At 51.1% G+C, this 20,486-nt stretch overlaps 1 protein-coding gene across 2 annotated transcripts in view; it reads right to left on the reverse strand.

Moving 5' to 3' along the window:
• TTC3 (tetratricopeptide repeat domain 3) overlaps positions 1 to 20,486 on the reverse strand; it is a 2,698,168-nt gene that overhangs the window by 1,053,624 nt on the left and 1,624,058 nt on the right. For both annotated transcript variants that reach the window (XM_069636090.1, XM_069636092.1), the window contains exon 29: positions 8,863 to 8,909. In XM_069636090.1, the coding sequence (XP_069492191.1) occupies positions 8,863 to 8,909 (47 nt within the window). The remainder of the gene's footprint in view (positions 1 to 8,862; positions 8,910 to 20,486) is intronic.

Raw genomic sequence — 20,486 nt, forward strand, 5'->3', positions numbered from 1 at the left:
GAAGTAAGCATCCTTGAGGTCGAGAGACACCAACCAGTCCTGAAGTTGAAGGGCCTGGAGGACTTGAGAAAGAGTCACCATCTTGAACTTGTCCTTCCTGAGGAGTTTGTTCAAACCGCGCAAGTCCATGATGGGTCTCAATCCCCAGTCTTTCTTTGATATCAAAAAATAAGGGGAATGCCATCCCTTGTTCCTCTCCGCTACAGGCACCAGTTCTATGGCGCCTTTCTGCAGCAGGGCTTGAATTTCCTGCGCAAGGAGCAGATCCGCACTCTTCAAAGAGAGGTTCCCTGGTGGATTGTCGTGAGGCCTCTGCCGAAAAGGAAGACAGTAGCCGTGGGTTATGATCTCCAGAACCCACACATCTGAACTAATGGCTTGCCACTCTACAAGATGCTGCGCCAGCCTTCCCCCAACCGGCGAACCATGGGACCTGGCCTCATGACTGAGTGGTAGCGGCTGAGGCGTTGCCCGAGGGCAAAGAGGCAACTGCCAGAGCGGCCTTGGCACCTCGAGTACCTTTGTTTCTACCTCTGGCACTCTTACGATGGCCTCTTTGACTGCTAGCTCCTCTCGCTTGGGGACGAGTAATAGCGAAAGGAACCTCCCCTCCATTGCTGTCCCCTAGGACGAAAAGGCGGAGGTTGGCGAACTGCAGCGCCCAACGACTTCGCTGCAGCTTTGGAGGTCTGCAACCTCTCAAGGCTCTCGTCAGCCTTGCTGCCAAAAAGGTGTTCACCGTCAAAGGGCATGTTGAGGAGCCGGGACTGCACATCAGGAGCAATCCCAGACTTCCTCAACCACGCAAACCTTCGCATTACAGTGCTCGCTGCCATGGACCGGCTGACACAATCCGCCAAGTCCAAACCCGACTGAACGGCCTCACACATGGCATCCTTGCCATCCTGAACCATAGCAAGGAAACCATCCCGTTCGTCCCCTTCGGGAATATGATCACAGAGTGTGTGTGAAACGAGACAAGGCACATATGGAGTTGGCCGCCTGAAGCGCCATACCCCCAGAAGAAAACACTTTCTTCGCCCAGCCGTCAAAACGTTTGTCGTCCCTATCCAGAGGGATGGTAGGATACAACACCTGCTTTGCCCGGGCCGTAGCCGCCTGCACCACCAAACTCTCCGGGGTGGGGTGCCTAGACAAGTGGCAGGGGTCGCTACTGGCTTGACGGTATTTTCGCGACAAAGACTTGCCCACTGCCGGGAGACTCTCTGCAGCAGTCCAAGCTGCCCGCACCCTTCTCTGCAAAGCCTTATGAAAAGGCAAAACCGGGTCAGTGGGTGGACCGAGATCAAGGATGTCCGTGAGATCATCTTGAACGAACTCCCCTGGGGGAGCTGACCAACCCAAGTACTCGGTAACCCGAGACATAAGGCGCCGATATGACGAATCGGCATGAGTGCCAGGCTCCGCCCAACAAAACTCCACCTCCGGAGAGGTGTCAGTCCACTGGCATCATGCAGTGACTGCCTCAGGTCATCAAACTGACTATGGCCCGAGATAAGGTCATCTGGAACCGTAACCGGAACCAGACCGCCATCAGAGCCTTCATCACCCTCTGAAATGTACTCCAGGCGGGGAGAGGAAGACCTCTGCGGACCAAAGCAGTGCCGGACCTTAGCCATAGCCTTTTTAGGGGCAAACCCCGTGCCACGGGGCCCCTCCGACACCATCGCCTCGAAAGGCGTTGAGGGCGCCGAACGAGTCGGCGCCGGCAGAAAAGGCGTTGACGTCAGCTGCAACGCCTCCAGCATCTGCAGCGTCGACACAGTCCTCGAAGCCGGAGCTCCGAGCGTGTCTCTCGACAACCTGGGCGCAAACGGCATCGCCGACCCCCTCGAAGACGGAACCTCGAGAAAAATCGTCGACTACCTCGGCTCCACAGGCGTCGACGTCTTCTTCGAAGACGGCACAGGATCACGCGGTCTCGAGTGCGTCGTGGACCGGGACCTGGAACGGACATGGTGAGAACGGCTACCCTTGTCCGAGCGGGACCTCTCCCGCGAGCCGTGCCGACCACCCGAGCCCGAAGGCATACGGGCGGTGTCTCTCGACCGGTGCCGACCAACCCCACTCGGAGGCGCCGATGGACCGGTGCCCTGCGATTTCAGAATCGTTAGCATCTGCTTCCCGAAGGAAGCCCATTCCTCCGGTGTTGCTTGCATGGAGGGATAAGCGACCCGCCGACGGGCGGAGTCCTCGGAAGAGGACGGGGAAGGCGACCTATGCCGGCGCTTCCTGGAATGCCTAGAAGAGGCGGAGGAGTGGTGAGACCGACTCCTGGAAGGAGATCCACCGGACTTCCGACGACGACGCAGAGAGTCACCCCTCGAGTCATCGGTCGAAAGCCCTGCAGACCTCGACTTCCGGTGCTTAGACACCCGGCCTACCGACAGTTTCTTCTTGCGTTCCCGCAAGGCCTTCGCAGTGAGCGACTAGCAGTCGACACAGTCGTCCGTATCGTGGGCCTCCCCGAGGCACCAGAGGCAGGCGTCGTGCGAGTCCGTGACCGACATCTTGGACCCACAGTCCCCGCAGTTCCTGAAACCCGGACGCAGGGTCGAAGATGAGAAAGACATCGCCACAAACAGGTCTTCACAACCAACCGAACAGGTTCAACGACCGAGAATAGAAAACAGCAACTCCAACGAGTCGAGGCGTACCGAGATTCACAAAGCGAACACGTTCGTGGAAAAAACGGAACTGAGGCTATGGGGGTCGTGCGTCCACTTATCACATCGGGTGACGTCGGCCGTCGGAGGAAGTCCTCGGGGATGGCGCATCGACGCAGGACGCAGACGCCAAAGAATTTCCGAAGCAGCACAGCTGTGGACATTACCTGTCATAGATATGGAATACGTCAGAGGACCCAATCCCCTCGAAATAGAGATACGCCGCTCCCGTCTTTACAGCGTGGAAGGACAAATACGGCTGCTTGCAGGAGAGTACCTGAATATCCTCGACCCACCCGGCCGAGGTGATCACCACTAGCAAAGTATTCTTCCACAAGAAGAAACTTTAGAGGTGTCGGTTGCATCAGCTCAAATGGAGGGCCCATAAGCTTAGACAGGATTATGCTCAGTTCCCAAATCGGCGCAGGAGGCTTCAGCGGTGGAAAGGTTCTGAAGAGACCCTTGAGGAACTCTTTGACGAGCCAGTCCGACCACAGGGAGAGCTTGTCTGGCACCGGTGTGTACCGGGATATGGCAGCGAGATGAACCTTGATGGAGGTGTGAACCAGGCCCGTTTTAGCCAGTTAGAGCAGATATGGGAGGAGCTGTGGAGCCGCAATGTGCAGTGGAGTGGGTCTTCTGCGTCCTGCACCACACTGAAGCGGTTTCCTTTGTGTCTGTAGCAAGATAATGCAGAGAGAGCTCTGGCCTTGGCCACGATATTCTTGCATTCCAGCAGCAAAGAATAGTGGGCAAATTCTAGGGCTGCAGGAGCCAGGCCGTGAGGCTCAGTGATACTGGGTCGTGGTGTAGGATGATTCCATTGTCCCTTGAGAGAAGGTCGGAAAGTGGAGGCAGCTGCATGGCCGGAATGACTGACAGATGGAGAAGGCCCGGGTACCAGATCTGCCTCTGCCACGCTAGCACGTTGAGGATCATACTCAAATGGCAACATCTGAGTGCGTTGATCACACGTATGAATCGGAGGGAAGGTGTACAGGTAGAGGCCCGGATTGAGAAGGCATCCACTAGAAACCACTGCTGAGGATATTTGCAGGCAAACGTCTGGCACTTGAAGTTTGCATCTGTCGCAAATAGGTCGATCTGGGGAAGACCCACTCGCTAAATAGATGGCACCTACCCTTGTTGAAGCTCCCACTCATGACAGTCCTGCGGTTCCCCTGCTGAGCGAGTCTGCCATGGTATTCTTGATGCCTGCCAGGTGGAAGGGGACAGGGAACATGTCCTGAAGAATGGTTGACCGTCACCGGGACTGGACTTCCAGAAGAAAAGCGGGGGAGCGCGTCCCACCCTGTTTCCGGATGTAAAACATTGTGGTGGTGTTGTCCGTGAAGATCTGCACCACCTTCTGTAGATGACGCCGGAACGACTTGAGGGACCAGAAGATCATCCGAAGCTCCAGGACGTTTAAGTGCAAGTGCTTCTTCTCCGGGAGCCAGATGACTCTCGCCTGAGATCGTCCGAATGAGCCCGCAAGAGAGGCGTCGGTCGTGACTGTAGCCTGGTACGGAGGGATCTGAAAATGAGCTCCTTCAGTCAGATATAGACAAACCGACCACCAATGAAGAGCTTGACAGAATCCCCAATTCTTAGGGCAATTTTGTCTGTTCATGTTCCTGTGACCTGCTGCCACCTGGCGTCTAGGAACCGGTAGAGGGGCTGCATCTGGCACCTGCAAAATGGAACCAGATGAACGCAGTAGTTCATTATGCCCAAGAGGGATTTGATGGACCGGACTGTTGCGATGGATGCTGTCGGCAGTCATTGAACCTTCCCCGGGATGGCTTTCACCCTCTCCTCCAAGGGGGCCGGGGGGTTACTAGACATGAGATTGTGTTGAGCCTGGCGCCCAGGAACAAAGCGTTCTGCGATGGCACCATGCTAGACTTCGGATAATGGATGGAGAATCCCAGCGAAGTCAGAATGCATATGGTCTCGGCCGCGTGCTGGGTTGCCAGTGTGTGAGAGCGGGCCCGAATGAGCCAGTCGTCAATATAAGGGTAGACGTGTATTCCCTTGCGGCCTAAGTGTGCTGCTACCGGGTCCAAGTATTTTGTTAACAATATGTTACAACAGTACATATTGTACTGTATTGTATTGAAATTGTGTTGTGCTCTACGGTTTTGGCATTATACTGCATTGTCAGTATTCTCTTCTTCTAGGTTCCTTGTTGTGTATGGTGCCTTTGTTGATGGAATTGACTGTGTTGTTCTCTTCGGTTTTGACATTGTGATCTCCTCTATGGTTTTGGCATTGTGATCTCCTCTATGGTTTTGGCATTGTGTTCTCTATGGTTTGGCATTACATTGCCTGCATTCTTTACTTCTAGGTTCCCTGCTGCGTTTTGTGCTTTGTTGATGGTTCTGTATTGCATCCGATTTCGCTGGTCCGGTCTTGTTCTTTGTTGTGTTCCTCTCCCTTTTGTGTCCCCCCCTTGTGCCTCCCTCCCGTCTGCCTCTCAGTACTACCCCCCTCCGTCTGCTTGGTCTCCTCTCCCCCTCATCCCCTTGTCCTCTGCACGCTCTATGGTGCTCTCTGTCTCACCTATCTTCTCCAACTCCTTTTCAAATGACTATCCTATCCCGCTCACCAAGTCTGGCAGGAAGAAGATCAAAAGGAACATCTGGTCTCCAACCCAGGCCTCCCTATAGCTGATATCTACACCAATGCTTCCTCCAAACAGACCCTTACCGACATACTCTTTATCGTTCCCTCTCCAGGCCTATGGGCCCCACATATGGTCTCTGTTCTCTCTCCTTTTCCTCTTCTCCCATTAATGATGGCACCCCGTGAGAGGCCCTCCCGGCCCCCTTCTACTCCTCAAGACCAACAGTAAAGTCTACTTAAATGGCATTCTTGATAAACGCTGCCTGCGCCTTATTTACTTCCTTTCCTCTCCCGCTATCCCTACTAACCCCTCTTCCACCTCTCTGCTGCTTCACAGACCAACCTGTTGACTCCTTCCTCCGCCACCTCTATGGCACTCTATTCCTCCTCTCCGACTACCCTACCATCGCTTCCTTCCTCCTCTGGCAATCATCTGGCACCTCCAACCCTTCCGCAGGCCATACCTCTGGCCTGTACCCCTCCACGGAAGTCCTTCAAATGTGGCAACCTGCTCCACATCGCTACTCTCAACTCTCACTCAGCTGTCAAACACATCTGACATCTGCCATCTTCTGGAAGAACTTGATTTGCATGTACTCGGTCTCACAGAGACTTGGTTCACAGCCAGCTCTGTCACAGGTTTTGACGCTCTCCTTCCCTATGGCTACAGGAACCTCTCCGAACCCAGAACCAACCGTCCCGGCTAGGGTATATCCTTGATTTTCCGAGAGTGGATCCCTGCTTCTGTCATCCCAACGCAGGACGACTACTCCTTGCATGCCTGGTCTGCAGGCTCCCTATCTCTCCTGGCCCCTCTCTCACTGGGTACACCATCGAGAGGCTGCCTTGCCAGGCCGCCCTCAGTGGGCTGACCTCTCCTCCTCTCTCCTTGCCTCTACCTCTCAGCTTCTCCTCCTCCGAGACCTGAACCTCCACCTGGATGCTACTAGCCCTTCTTTGGGACTCTTTTGCAACCTCTGCGATTCTCCGTCTCTCTCTTTATTCTTTGCTCTGGCCTTACTCTGCAGGGCACACCGTAAATGTTCTGATCTCCTCAAACCTCTCCCTCTCTAACCCTCTCGCCACGGTGTAAATGATGCACTGCCCCACCACATCCAGCTTCTTCCCCTCCTGGTACAGCGGCACAATGGACGAGGATGAAGGATTCGCTGAGCGCTTCATGGCGGCAGCAGACTCCACGGAGTCTGGAGAAGGCTGCGATCTGAAGCACCTGGGGGCGAGTCCGGAAACCCTGTACTTCTTCTCCAGCCTGTCTCTCTTGGGAGCGGCGGTATCAGTGTGTTCATCAGAGCCAAACCCTCTTCCAAAACATCGTCCAGCAGCGGAATTAACAGGACCGTCTTCTGTGAAGACTCCAGGCATTAGAAAAGGAATCCCTCCTCTACCTCTGTGACCAGTTTGAAGAGAGCAGATGCCCTAGAGATTATACCGTGAAAGGAGCCAATCTCGTCCAGGGGGTGACGTCCTAGTGGGCTCGTCAGCACCCAGAGTCTCCCCGTCATCCGGGACAGTCATACTCATCCTTCGGTGTTGCAGAAGTGTCTGTGCCGGTTCCTGTGTCGGTGCACGGTGGCTCCTCTACCACTGGAGTTAATGGCCTCTGGGGCGGCATAAGATGTGGCAGAGCCGGCAAGGGCTTTGGCCCTGAAGGGCTAGGATACTGCTTTAGTCTCGGCCTGGGAGGGCTTCAGGTTGGTGGCCTAGGAGGGCTACAGACTGGTGCCGGCAACTTCTGCTGTATCTCCGACACTATGGTGTGGAGGGAAGTCAGAATGTCCATTGACATGTCCCTGGGCAATGGTGTAGGTACAACTGGAGCTGCTGGCAACGGCTCCTGGCTGAAGCGCCTCTGTGGTTCAACCAGTAGAAAAGGCTTCCTCTGTATAGACACTTCCCGGGACAGAGGACTGAGACCTCCTTCATGATTCTAAATTTAGTCTTCGGGTAGATGGTCGTCGTCGGAACTTGTGTAGATATAAGGGGACCTTATGGACATCGCCGGAGACATCCTTACAGGGCTGGGAAGAAAGTCAATGGGCCGAAGAAACTCCTTCAGCTTGCCCGAATTCTTATGGAATGAAGCTACAACGGGTACTTGTACCCTGATAGGCTTGTCCGCCCTGGTCGTTCGCGGAGCAGCAGCTGGAAGCCGTGGAGGCAGAGCCACTCTCGGGATAGCCGTCGTCTTGACTGTAGACACAACGGTAGTGGCAGCCACTCACCTAAACGTAGTAGTGATGGTCATTGACAAATCTGGAGCAGGCAGGGTAGCTGACGGGATCGTAGTCGTTGACGAAGATGGTTGTCCTGGATGACAAAGTGGTCGTCAATGGTGCTGCCACCTTGGTTGACTAAGGTGTTGATGGAGATTTTGATGGCCCACCTGAAGACCTCTCCTTCGTACACTTGTTCCTGGAGGAAGATCTGTGTTACAAAGGGGTCAAGGACTTCTTCTCGGATGGCACACCCGCCACTGGGCAGGCTCACTGTGGACTGTGATGGAGAGGGGATCAGGTCCTACCCGAACTAGGTCCGCAGATGCGGCGACTGTAGCGGGGACATCATTGCAATGTTTAGCCTTCTTTTGGATCCCCTGTGAAGGGGTATCCACAAAGAACCTCAAACTCTCCTTGTCAGAAGGAGCACACTCGTTGGACTGGACAGTACTGGATGAGGTATGACTGCGCCCAGAATGGAGTCAGAAGCCTTCCACTCTTTGAGCCCTGCTACCAACCTTCAATAGCGGTCCCGCTTCGTTTTCGACAGGAAACAGAGGAAAATTTGACATCCGTCCTCGTCGTGGTCAGAATGCTTATATATTGCGCACTTGGTGCCGATCCTCGATGTAGACATTCCTGAGTCCACATTTATTGCAGATCTTGCTTGAAGAGACTCCTCTTCTCTTTTCCGACATCGCAGTGCGATGTAGGCCCAAGTCTGGGCCCTTCCGAAATTTGAAGTGATTATCTGTTGATGACAGTAGATCTTCGCAAGCAACGGATTCCCAATGCTGGTAGTCTATCCTCGGTCGACAAAAGCAAGCATCCGAGAAAAAATATCAATCTTGATTGAACAAAACAGCAAAAAAGCAATATTACCCGAAGAGCAGATGAGGACTCCCAACACTGAAACATGCAGTAAAAATTCTGAAGATTGTCCCGATGGGTAGAGTTTAGGTAGACGACTGTCACTGGATGGGTCAGGTTTAGAGTACAAATGCAGTTTTCAGGCTAAAGCGAAACTGCTTTTCTTTTTTACACAGGATTCCCAGCCTGATGAGGGGGGAAATTCAGGAGCATGAGAATCCATGCCAGACCACGTGCTGGAGAAACGTTTTATATTGTACCCACTTCATGGAAAGTGAAATCATTCTTTGACTAGCTGGAATGAATTGGATGCACTGCAGAAAATAAGGTAAAAATGGAAGCAGAGCTTGGGGGCAATAATACAGCAAACCATTGGAATAATGAACAAGAATTTAGTACACTAATTGACATATACAAAATATTTGTAAATTCAGACTCACGGATGCATCTTGATTGTCCTGCTTCTTTAATACAACACCTGGTCGATCTGTGGGAAACAAAAACAAAAAAAGCAATGAGAACAACAAATTACTTATCCCCGGTAACGTTCTTTCTACTGGATGTTCCTTCCATGGATTCCTCATCTTAAATATCTATTCTCCTGCTTTGCAGCTCTCAGAAACTTTTCCCCAGCAGGGGGCGTCGTGCACAGTGACATCGATGGCCGTCGCATTATCGTCTCCCTGAACAGACGTGAGGTCGATGCGGTACAAATAATGCGCTCCGGCGCCCCGTAACCTCAGTCGTCTATTTTTCCCATTACAAAGCTGTGTTAGGGATTAGAGCCAAGGACAGCTGGTCAAGCATTAAAGGAGAGTCATTGTATAATCCTATTAGTGAGCTTAACAGTGAAGTAGGCTGAGAGGGCAATGAGGATTCCGTGGGAGGAACATCCAGCACAAAGAACATTACCAAGGGTAAGCCATTTGTTCTTCTAATGGATTGTGTCCTCCTATGGATTTCTCATTTTAGATAGACTCCCATAGCAGTTAAGCCATTAGGGAGGAGGAAAGGAGCAAACTCCAAGGTGATTACATGTCACCTTGTTGTAGGACAGCCCTGCCGAAATGACTCATTTGAGGATACTGTGTTCAGGCAGTAGAGTTTTGCGAAGGTGTGTATAGAGGACCACGTCGCAGCCTGACGGATGTCCTTAAGAAGTATCGCTCTTTGGAGAGCAGCGGTAGCTGCCACACCTCTAGTGGAATGAGCCCTGAAACCTTCAGGAATTTCCTTACCCACTCTGGTGTAGCATTCGAAAACACAAAGCACTATCCATCTAGAGATGGTTTGCTTTGTTATTCCTTTGCCTGTCTTCAGATTTGCATATCCAATGAATAGCTGATCTTCCAGTCCGAGTTGCCTTACCCTGGAGATGTAGGCACTCAAAGCCCTCTTGGGGTCGAGTCTATGCAGCCTTCCTTCATCGGATTGGATGAGAAGGTCAGAAGGTTGGCAAGCAAATTGTCTGTGACATGTGGAATTCCAATACAATCTTTGGTGGGAACACTTGAAGAGTCACCTTGTCATTAGAAAAGATGGTGAAAGGTGGCTTACAGGACAGGGCCTGAAATTTCGCTCACTCTCCAGGCCGAGGAAATGGCGACCAAAAAGGGTATCTTTCAGGATAGTAGCCTTAGAGGGCACGTATGTAATGGCTCAAATGGGGAAGACATGAGAAAAGTTAACACCAAGTTTAAGTCTCATCATGGTACCACGAAGGGTATCGGAGGGAAGGCGTTAAGTGAGGCCTTTTAAAAACTGCACCACCAAGGGGATCAAGAAGTACGATCCTTGGTCTGGCGTGCAGTTAACAATTGATTAGTGCCACTAGGCAGCCTTTGATGTGGATGAGCTACATCCTGTACGCAGCTCCAGCTGCAGAATTTCTCCCAACGGCAACAAGCTTTTGTTGCTGGCCTTTTGGCTGAAAGCAACACCTCCATGACATCTTCCCGAAGGTCCAAGTCCCTGGATTCTTAGCCTTTCAGAAGCCAGGCGTGCAGTCTGAGCGTGTATATGCTCGGGTGAAGAATCAGCCTCCTCTGCTGAGAGAGAAGGTCCAGCCTACGGGGATGATGATGTTGAGGACAGATGGCCATGTCCAGAAGGTCCGGGTACCACATTCTCCTGACCCAGTGCAGGGTAATTAGGGTCATGGTTGATCCGGACCTCTTCAACCTCCTGATCACTTGAGGAATGACTGGAATATCAATGGGAATGCCTACAGGAGCTGTAAGTTCCAGTCCATCACCAATGAGTCCCGCAGTGCTCCTCTCAGGGGAAATTCCCTGGAGCAGAAGCGTTTGCACTTCTTGTTCACAATGGAGGTGAACAGATCCACTCGAGTATTCCCCCAAAGGGCGAAGATCTTAAGAACTTCCTGGCACAGCTCCCACTCGTGGGAGACTGAGCCCTGCCTGCTCAAGGCACCCGGAAACGTATTCAAACCTCCCGGTGAGGTGATTGCCGTCAGGGAGATCTTGTTCGGTAATGCCGAGAACCAGAGCTGCATCTCCTCCCTGTACAGTGGGAGTGAACAGACACCACTCTCTTGTTGATGTAGTGCATGCGTTGTCCTTCATGATCAGGATAGTCTTCCTCTGTATAGTGTGCAAAAAGGCCATCAGAGCCAGTCTGATCGCTCCAACAGGTTTATGTGAAGTTTTGTCTCCGCCAGGGATCATAAACCGCTCTCCGACCAGCTCATTGAGCGCCACAGCCTTTCAGTCGTGTCTGGCCACGGTTACCAAAACATTCCGCCTGCCACCATGTTCTCTGTAGAAGTCCACCAAAGAAGATCCTGAGCGACTGTTTGGGGCTTGAATGAAGTCAGTCATACTGTTGGAGAACTGCGACCATTGAGATCTGTGGACACACTGGAGTGTTCCTCTTCGCAATCGGGCCTCCAGCACCAGGAAGATGCAGGATGCAATGAGGTTGAGCAACGGTTGGGCTGGCAGGTATTGGGCCATTCTGGAATTTGGTGACCATCTGAAGAATGCGTAGGGCCCGCTCCTCAGGAGGGAAACTCTTGCCAGAGGGAGAATCCAGGACTGCTCTGTTGAATTGGAGCCTTTCAAAAGGTGTGAGCTGAGAAGTGTTTAAATTGAGATACAATCACTGCTTGTGGAGGAGGTGACAGGTGCGACTGAGATGATCCAGTGCTTGATCCAGGGACCGTGCCTTGATTAACAAATCGTCTAGGTAGGGAAAGACATGAATCCCCCCTTTCCTGAGACTGGCTGCCACTGCTGCTACAGCTTGAAGACACCTGGGGCGCAGGTAAGACTGAAAGGCAGAACATGAAACTGGTAGTAAGTGTTGCATATGATGAACCTCAGATACTTCCTGTGCTTTTAAAGGATCGGCAGATGAATGCAAGCTCCTGTAGGTCGAGTGACACCAACCAATCCTGAATATCTGGGGCCTGGAAGATCGGCAAGAGTGTTACCGTCTTCACTTTGTTTTTCCTGAGAATTGTGTTCAAGCACCTCAGGTCCAAGATGGGTCGCAGACATCAGTCTTTCTTTGGGACCAACAAATAGTGGGAGTACCACCCCATGTTCCTTTCCTGAATAGGTACCAACTCTATGGCACCCTCTTGTAGGAGCAGTGGGTCTGGATCAGGAGGTGGCCTAGCCAGAGAGGGGTAATCCGGTGGGCACTTTAAAAATGGGAGGCAGTAACCTTGGGGGATTAAATTAAGTGCCCATGCGTCCGTAGTAATGGAACACCATTCTTGTGAATGGAGTGACAGACGCCCCCCTAACGTCGTTGTGTGGCAGAAGTCCATAAAGAAGTTTTGCGGCGGGTGCCCCACTGGGGGGGACAGACATGGAAGCAGCCTGTGTCTTGCCGCCTCTGGCTCTGGATAATCGAGAGAAACGTCTCTGGCCTTGTTCTTGACGAGCGGCGGCTGTTTGCCTTTTTGACCGTAGTTGTAGAAACAACAAAGTTTTCCCCTGCAATTCAGTGGAAGGTTGAGCAGATTGCCTAATCGCTGCACCTAAAGACTTTGCTGCAGCCTTGCATGTCTGCAATTTCTCAAGGCTGTCATCTGCCTTTTGACCACAAAGATCTAAGTCGTCAAAGTGCTTGTCAAACAGCTTTGCTTGAACGTCCTGCGGAAATCCTGATTTTCTCAGGCCAGCAAATCTTCGCATGATATTACTTTTAGTCAATAATCTCCTGACACAATCAGCCGTGTTCAAGCCTTAATGCAGGGATTAGCGCTTTGCTTCCTTGGAATTCTCCACTATGTTGATGAAACCTTCCTTCATTTCACAGTCTGGGATTTGCTCGGCTGCCTCAGCTATCACAGACCAACGGGATGTGTGTGTGTGTGGTGTATGTGTGTGTATATTATATATATATATATATATATATATATATATATATATGGGATACATTACTCACCGTAATCGTATTTCTGATGCTTGTATCTGCTTAGATTCACATGCTGTGCATAGGCCGACATCTAGTGGAAGCTGCGGAGTATTACAGTTTGTTTTTCGAAGTCGAAAAATGGGCGTCGACACAGGGCGTGCTAGTAATACTATCCCTAGTGTGACGTCCCCTGTACCCATGATCCCTCACGCGTCTAGGATCCCCAGATTGTGTTTTTCCTGACATGAGGTAGCATGAGGAGTAGCGTGAGTACAGATAGTCCAAGCAGATAGACAGAAAGGTAAGACTACAAGCAACCATGCGCCTTCTCTCGGAGGGGAGGAAGGGTGGGTCGCATGTGAATCTAAGCAGATACAAGCATCAGAAATACGATTACGGTGAGTAATGTATCCCTTCTGAGGCTTGTGGAATCTGCTTAGATCACATGCTGTGCATAGATTAGCGAGCAGTACCAGAAGAAGGAGGTGGGATGTGAGAAGGGTCATGAGCAAACAGGTGTCTTAGAACCGCTTGTCCCACTTGTGTATCTGCCTTGGAATGAGTGTCAATGCAGTAATGCTGAGTAAAAGTGTGAATAGAGCTCCAAGTAGCTGCTTTGCAAATGGTGTCAAGGGGGACGTTTGCAATGAAAGCCAGAGTGGCCCCAATGCCTCTGGTAGAGTGGGCCCTTGGCGTAAAAGGCAGAGTCTTTTCAGAAAGAGAGTAACACAGCTGTATACAGTTGATAATCCACTTTGAGATAGCGCCCTTAGAGACGCGATCCCCCTCTCTGCCTGTAGCTACGGAGACAAACAGTTGATCTGTTTTCCTTAGCGGTCTGGTTTTATTTACATAGTATAAGACCGCCCTACGCACATCTAGGGTGTGTAGTTTCACCTCAGCTGAGCTTTGTGGGTTTTGGAAGAAAGCCGGAAGCTCGATGGACTGGTTTACATGGAACTTGGATATGAATTTTGGTGAGAATCTAGGGTGTGTGCGTAAAACCAGTTTGTCCTTGTGGATAGTAAAGAAAGGATCTTGCACTGACAGAGCCTGAATTTCACTGACCCTTCTTATGGAGGTAATGGCTACTAAGAAGGCCGTTTTATAAGTCAGGTGTTTGAGACTACTTTTATGCATGGGTTCGAAGGAGGGGCCCCATGAGCTTAGATAGCACCACGTTGAGATCCCATCCTGGCGGTGGGTTCGATATAGGAGGGTGAAGTCTCTTTACTCCTTCCATGAAGGCTTTAACCACTGGTACTTTCCACCACGAAACCTTGTTATGGGATGTGGTGTAGGCTGAGAGGGCTGCCAGGTGTACTTTCAGAGAGTTAAAAACCAACCCTGCATCCAGCAGGTGGAGCATGTATGTTACAACGTTGGAAGGAGTGCAATCAACCGGGTTGATTTGTTTACTCTGGCACCAGATAACGAATCTTTTCCACTTGTCAAAGTAACAGTGCCTTGTATTTGGTTTCCTGGACTCTTTTAGAATGTCCATACACCTCTGTGGTAATTTGAGATGTCCAAACTCTATGACTTCAGGAGCCATGCTGCTAGGTTCATAGAGTTGGGTTCCTGATGCACTGTTTGACCTTGTTGCTGGGACAGAAGGTTGTACCAGGCTGGGAGTCTGATGGGCTCGCATACCGCCATCCTGCGTAGGTGTGGAAACCATGGTTGTCTCGCCCACATGGGAGCAACTAGGATGAGCGTCATCGATTCCTTGTTCATCTTGTACACCACTTTCCTGATGAGAGGAGTTGGTGGGAAAGCGTACGCAAACATCCCTGACCAGTTCATCCACAGGGCATTCCCCTGGGAGTCCGGTTGTGGGAACCTGGATGCAAATCCTGGGCATTGTTTGTTTTCGCTTGTGGCGAATAGGTCTATAGTGGGGAAACCCCACTGAGAGAAGAGATCTTCTACTACGTCTTTGTGAAGGACCCATTCGTGTTCTTCTGGGAGGGAGTCTCTGCTTAGAGCATCCGCTAGGGAATTGAGCTCCCCTGGAACATGTTGCGATGACAGGAAGATGTTCCGTCTGAGTGCCCATATCCATATTTTCTGGGCAAGCTTGGACAGATTTGGCGAACGAGTCCCTCCTTGCTTGTTCAGATAGAACATGGCTGTCGTGCTGTCCGTCCTGATCTGCACCGACAAGTTTAGTAGATGGGGCTCGAACGCCTGCAGCGCTCGGAATACTGCCAGAAGCTCTAGCAGATTGATGTGGTTCTTGGCTACTGAGTGAGACCAGAGACCCTGAGCTGTGTGGTGGAGATGGTGAGCTCCCCACCCCGTCAGGCATGCATCTGTAGTCACCACTGCCTGTACTTCGGGATCGTAAAAGGGTTTCCCCTTTGCGAGATTTTCTCTTGTCCACCAGAGTAGGTTCTGTACGAGTGTTGGCGAAACGACCACTAGATCGTCCCACTGACCACTTGCCTGAGACCACTGTTTCGCCAACCATTCCTGCATGGGACGCATGCGCAGACGCGCGTGGGGGACCAGGTAAATGCATGACGCCATCATGCCCAGTAACCGCATAGCTTTGCGTACTGTTATCTGTTGACCTGACTGATAATGCGGAATTTGCAGAAGTATGTTCCGAATTCTTTCTTCCGAAGGGAAGGTTAATCCTTTCTGAGTATCTAGGATAGCTCCTAGAAACTGTTTTGAGGTGCTTGGCACCAGACTTGACTTTTTCTCGTTGATGGAGAAGCCTAATTCGTGGAGGAGGTCGATGGTCCTCTGAATGTTTGACCTGCAGATTCCTGGGGTTTCCCCCGTTATGAGCCAGTCGTCCAGATAAGGGTACACTGGGATTGCCTCCCTGCGTAGGTGTGCAGCTGCCACCGCCAGTACCTTGGTGAATACCCTTGGTGCTGAAGCTATCCCGAAGGGCAGTACCTTGAATTGGTAGTGGCGACTGTCCACCTTGAAGCGCAAGTATTTCCTGTGCGCCGGGAGCATGGAAATATGAAAATAGGCATCTTTCATATCCAAGGTTGCCATGTAATCCCCCTTTTTTAGGAGTGGGATTACCTCTTGTAGTGTGGTCATACGGAATTTTTGGGGCTTGACATACTTGTTGGCAGGCCGTAAGTCCAAAACTGGGCGCATTGTTAAATCTTTCTTTGGCACAAGGAAGTAAGTTGAATAGATACCCTTGTTTACCTGGTGTCCCGGGACGAGTTCTATCGCGTCCTTTTCTAGCAGAATGGCGATCTCCTCGAGGAGGATCTTCTGATGTTGTAAAGAGTGGACTTTTTGTCTTGGAGGATGGTTTAGGGGACGTTGCAGTAGTTCTATGCAGTACCCATTGGATACTGTTGACAGCACCCATCTGTCGGATGTTATCCCTTCCCATGCCTGGGTGAAACTTGATATTCGTCCCCCTACTGGGGTTGCATGGGAAGGGACCCTGAACTGAGCGTCACTGCTTTGGTGGAGGCGTGCCTCCTCCTTTACTGGGGCTGCCTCTGCCTCTACCACGTCCTCTTTTACTACCCCTACCATACGCCTGGGTAGACTGTTGTGAGCTGGCGTTCCACTGTGTACCCTGGGTGTGGGAGTAGCTATTTCCTCTATTGGAATTTTGGCCGCGGGAGCGACGAAAATTGCCATTCCCTCTTTGGTTAGGTGGTTTGGTAGTTAACTGGCCAAGGGATTTGAGGGTGTCGAATTCTTCCTTAGCGTTTTTTAGAGCGTCCTCGACTGCCTTCCCAAACAGGAGATCACTTTCCACTGGTTTGTCTAAGAGCGCAGCTTGTGTTTCTGCTTTGAATCCCGACTGCCTCAACCAAGCATGCCTTTTGATGACAGTCCCCTCTGCTATAAGTCTACCCGCATTGTCAGCGGCGTCCAGAGTTGCTTTTACAGTGCAGCCTGACACGTTCCTTCCTTCCGCACAAATGCGAGCTAGCTGGCTTTTAAGGGGTTCGGGAGCAGAGTCTATTAGTGCTGCCACTTCTTCCCACTGGTGACAGTTGTAGCTAGCCAACAGTGTGGTGGAATTCGCGATTCTGGCTTGGTAGGCTGCCGTGGAAGCTACTTTCCTGCCAAAACCATAAAGTTTTTTACTTTCTTTGTCGGGGGGAGCCTCAGAGGAAGATAATGGTGTACCAGCTCTTTTGCGGGTGTTGGTTACTACTAGAGAGTCTGGCTTAAGTTGACCTCTAATATATAGGGGGTCCGACTGGGCTGCTTTAAACAGCTTCTCCACTCTCGGATTTACAGGTCTTGTCAGGTTTGGGTTGACAAGGGATGGTGCTATTCTGCGTTGAACAGATTTTAGGATGGGAATGGTCTGGGCTACTGGCTTCCTTTCCCCTATTAGTTCTTCCGCAAAGTCCCTTTCTTCCTGGGCACCTTGTGTGTCTATGTGGAAGTGGTTAGCTGCCCGAAAGAGCAGTTCATTCAGGAGGGGCTGATTATCTATCGGGGAATCAGACACTGGGGCTTCCCTTTCGACTGGTGAGTCCATTCTGAAAATATCTGGGCTATTTTCTGGCTCATCCTCGTCTTCGTCTTCGCCGTAATAATCTGATCCTGCAGGATCTTCTGGCGTGTCAATTTCCTGACCTTCTATAAGGGAAGAGTTTCCTTGGTCTGTAGGGAAGAGGTAAGAATAGGGTTGGACCTCGATGGGGTCTAAAGGCCTAAATGGTGTCTCGACCCGGGGTCTTTTATTTGAGGGGATAGGGTCCCTTGACCCTGAGGGAGAATCTTCCTGAGGGTTTAAAGCTATGAGTTGTTCAGGGTGTCTTTCGAAAAAATTCGCCAAGGAAGACATCCTTGACATTACTCTGTCAATGTCCTCGCATGACCAGAGTTTTGAGCTTGGGGTGACCTTGCTGGGACTTTCTATGGATTGGCCCTGAGAAGACTTGGTCAGTTCTTTTGTAGTGGAGGACTGCAAGGGTTGTTTCCTTTGCTGTTTACCCCCTTCCCCGTGGGTGGAAGTGTGTTTCCCCTTTCCCTTATCTTTCGACGCCTGGCGTCGAGGATCGGAGGTGGAATCCCTGTCTTTCGAACTAGCCTTCGAAACTGGGCCCTCTTTACTCCCAAGTGATGTACCCTTTTCCTGGGGTGCAGGCTGGGGGTGGAAGTCGTGTTCGTCTCCGGACGAATGATCTTCCGGGATATTAATGGTCGAGGCACTCTGTGCAAGTGTGGAGGCTTGCCTGACGTCGTGCGGCGACCTCGACCGGGACCGCCCAGAGGACGTCCTTTCGGACCGCTCCTTCTGTGCCTCTTTCCGAGGTTTCGACGACGTCGAATCTCGGGTGGATTTTTTGTGTTTAGCGTGTGTATGTGTAACGCTTTTGTCGCCGGGGGACTTCCCCATAGTCGCCGGGACGGACGACCTTCCGAGGCCGGGGACGTGCGTTCGGCTGTCTTTCGACGCCTTGGTGCCCTCGCCGTCCGAAAGTTCGGCGTCGCTGCCGTCGCTGAAGGTACCCTCCGCCTCCATAGCTGCTAGCTTGGCGTGGTGGGCCCAACGCTTGGTGGAGCGGTCCTTAAGAGTTTTGGCCTTAAACCTACTACAGGCCCTGCAACCCGTCTCGGGGTGGTCTCTGGGTAGGCAAAGGTTGCACGTAGCGTGCTTATCTACCCAAGGGTATTTCTTATTACACTTGGGGCAAAACTGAAAGGGCGTACCCTCCATACGCGCCTGTGGGCAGCGGGCAAGTGTGTGTAGGTAATAAGGTGTCGAGTGTGGAAGTGTACCACCCCCACTCTCCCTACTTGTAGGGCCGAGGCCAGCGGCCCAGGCCCGAGCCGAGGCGGAAGCCTCAAGGCCCAATCCGTCGGGTATTCGACGTTGATCTCCTCCCCGGTTCGGCGTCGAGATGTTGATCGACGAAAGGTTGGTCAAACGGGGCAAATTAGAATTAGTTTAGAGTGAAAATATGGCAAAGCCAGGGAACTCCGATGAAGTGCTTCCGACCAGAATGGCGGAAAAAAACAATCTGGGGATCCTAGACGCGTGAGGGATCATGGGTACAGGGGACGTCACACTAGGGATAGTATTACTAGCACGCCCTGTGTCGACGCCCATTTTTCGACTTCGAAAAACAAACTGTAATACTCCGCAGCTTCCACTAGATGTCGGCCTATGCACAGCATGTGATCTAAGCAGATTCCACAAGCCTCAGAAATATATATATATATAGATATAGATATATTGACAGCAAGGATGAAGCATTAACTGCTTCAAGTGCAAGCATTAACTGCTTCAAGTGCATTAACTGCTTTTTTGTGAAAGCGTTGTCACGCTTGTCATCCATATTAGGGGTTTAAGGATGTTGCAGCCTGTACTAACAGACTATCAAGAACCGGATGTCTGGTTAGGAATTCTGGGTCGGATAGGGTTGTTTTGTACTTCAGAATCTGTGTGGGCTGCTAGCCACGAGCTGGGAGTCTTCAATAGCTCTAAGAGATGATTTTTGATGGCATTATCTAATGGGAGGATGGGTTCAACGGATGTGCCCTTGTACAGAATATCAGTTAAGTCAAATTCTGTTATGTCGCCAGGTGAAGGCCCGAACCTAAGGCTTCTGTCACCTTAGCCATCATTTTCCTACATGCCACATTTGTATGGGCTCTAGGATCTCCCTGTGGGAATTCCACCTCAGGAGAGGTGTCCAAGTGACTTTTGTCATTCTGGGCCAAAGTTAAGTCAGACAACCTCTTATCCTCGCCCTGGAACTCCTCAGGTTGTCGAGGAAGAACCAAAGTCAAGCCAGGAGAGTACTGGGCTGACATCCTCATCAAATATGTCCTCAAAAGATAACATAAAACTGTGGGTAGATTTGGAGATTAATCTACTCTAGGGATCCTCGACTGAAGGTTTCGGGCTCTTAGGCGCACATGGTGGTTGGTACATCAAGGCTCTGCAGGCCTTGTCGGGCGCAGAGGTCTTCTTCCCAGAGGAAGAGTGAACGGGCTCTCCCACTTTCTAGAAGACGTGCATTCATCTTCATCCAAAACTCTTCCCACTTTTCCACCGAGGCGGATTTAGACGGGGACCGTACCTGTCTCTCTCGGGATGAGTCTTGAAGAATACCTTCTACTTCCCTTATTCGGCGAATTAGGAGGAGGACGGGAGTTGCCCCTGGAGTGGGATCTCTTATGGTGCTTTTTGGACAGTTTTTTCTCCTTCTTGTGAGTTTTATGAGCCGCTGAGCTCTTATTGTCAGTTCTTCGATGGTATCGTACTTGGAGACCTCAAAGATGGTCAACCAAGGGCCAATTTGGAGGCTCTCTCTTTTAAGGCCTTCGGTGCCATAACTTGACAAAAGTTGCAATCTGCCATGATGTGGTTGGTACCGAGGCACCATAGACAAACTCTGATGATCAGTAAGTAACAAGTTACTTAACTGTAACACTTCTTCTCCAACATGGGACTTGCATGGATTCACATGCTCATGAACATGCCACGTCAGGCTGGGAATCCTCAGTAAATTTAAAGGAGTTTAACTTTAAGCTAAAAAACTGCTGGTCTCCTCTATAGCCCATCAGTATCACTTTGGGTCGTACTACCCAAGCCAATGACACTTCGTAAGCACCACACCTGTTGGGCATCTTTAGATTTGGTAGCAAACGTAACGTGGCAGTATGAACCAAGAAGAACCAAAGAGGAGAAGGAAGGGAGGGTTTGCATGTG

Source organism: Ambystoma mexicanum, chromosome 7p, assembly GCF_040938575.1.
Source record: "Ambystoma mexicanum isolate Mex_15411 chromosome 7p, UKY_AmexF1_1, whole genome shotgun sequence".
Taxonomy (NCBI): Eukaryota; Metazoa; Chordata; class Amphibia; order Caudata; family Ambystomatidae; genus Ambystoma; species Ambystoma mexicanum.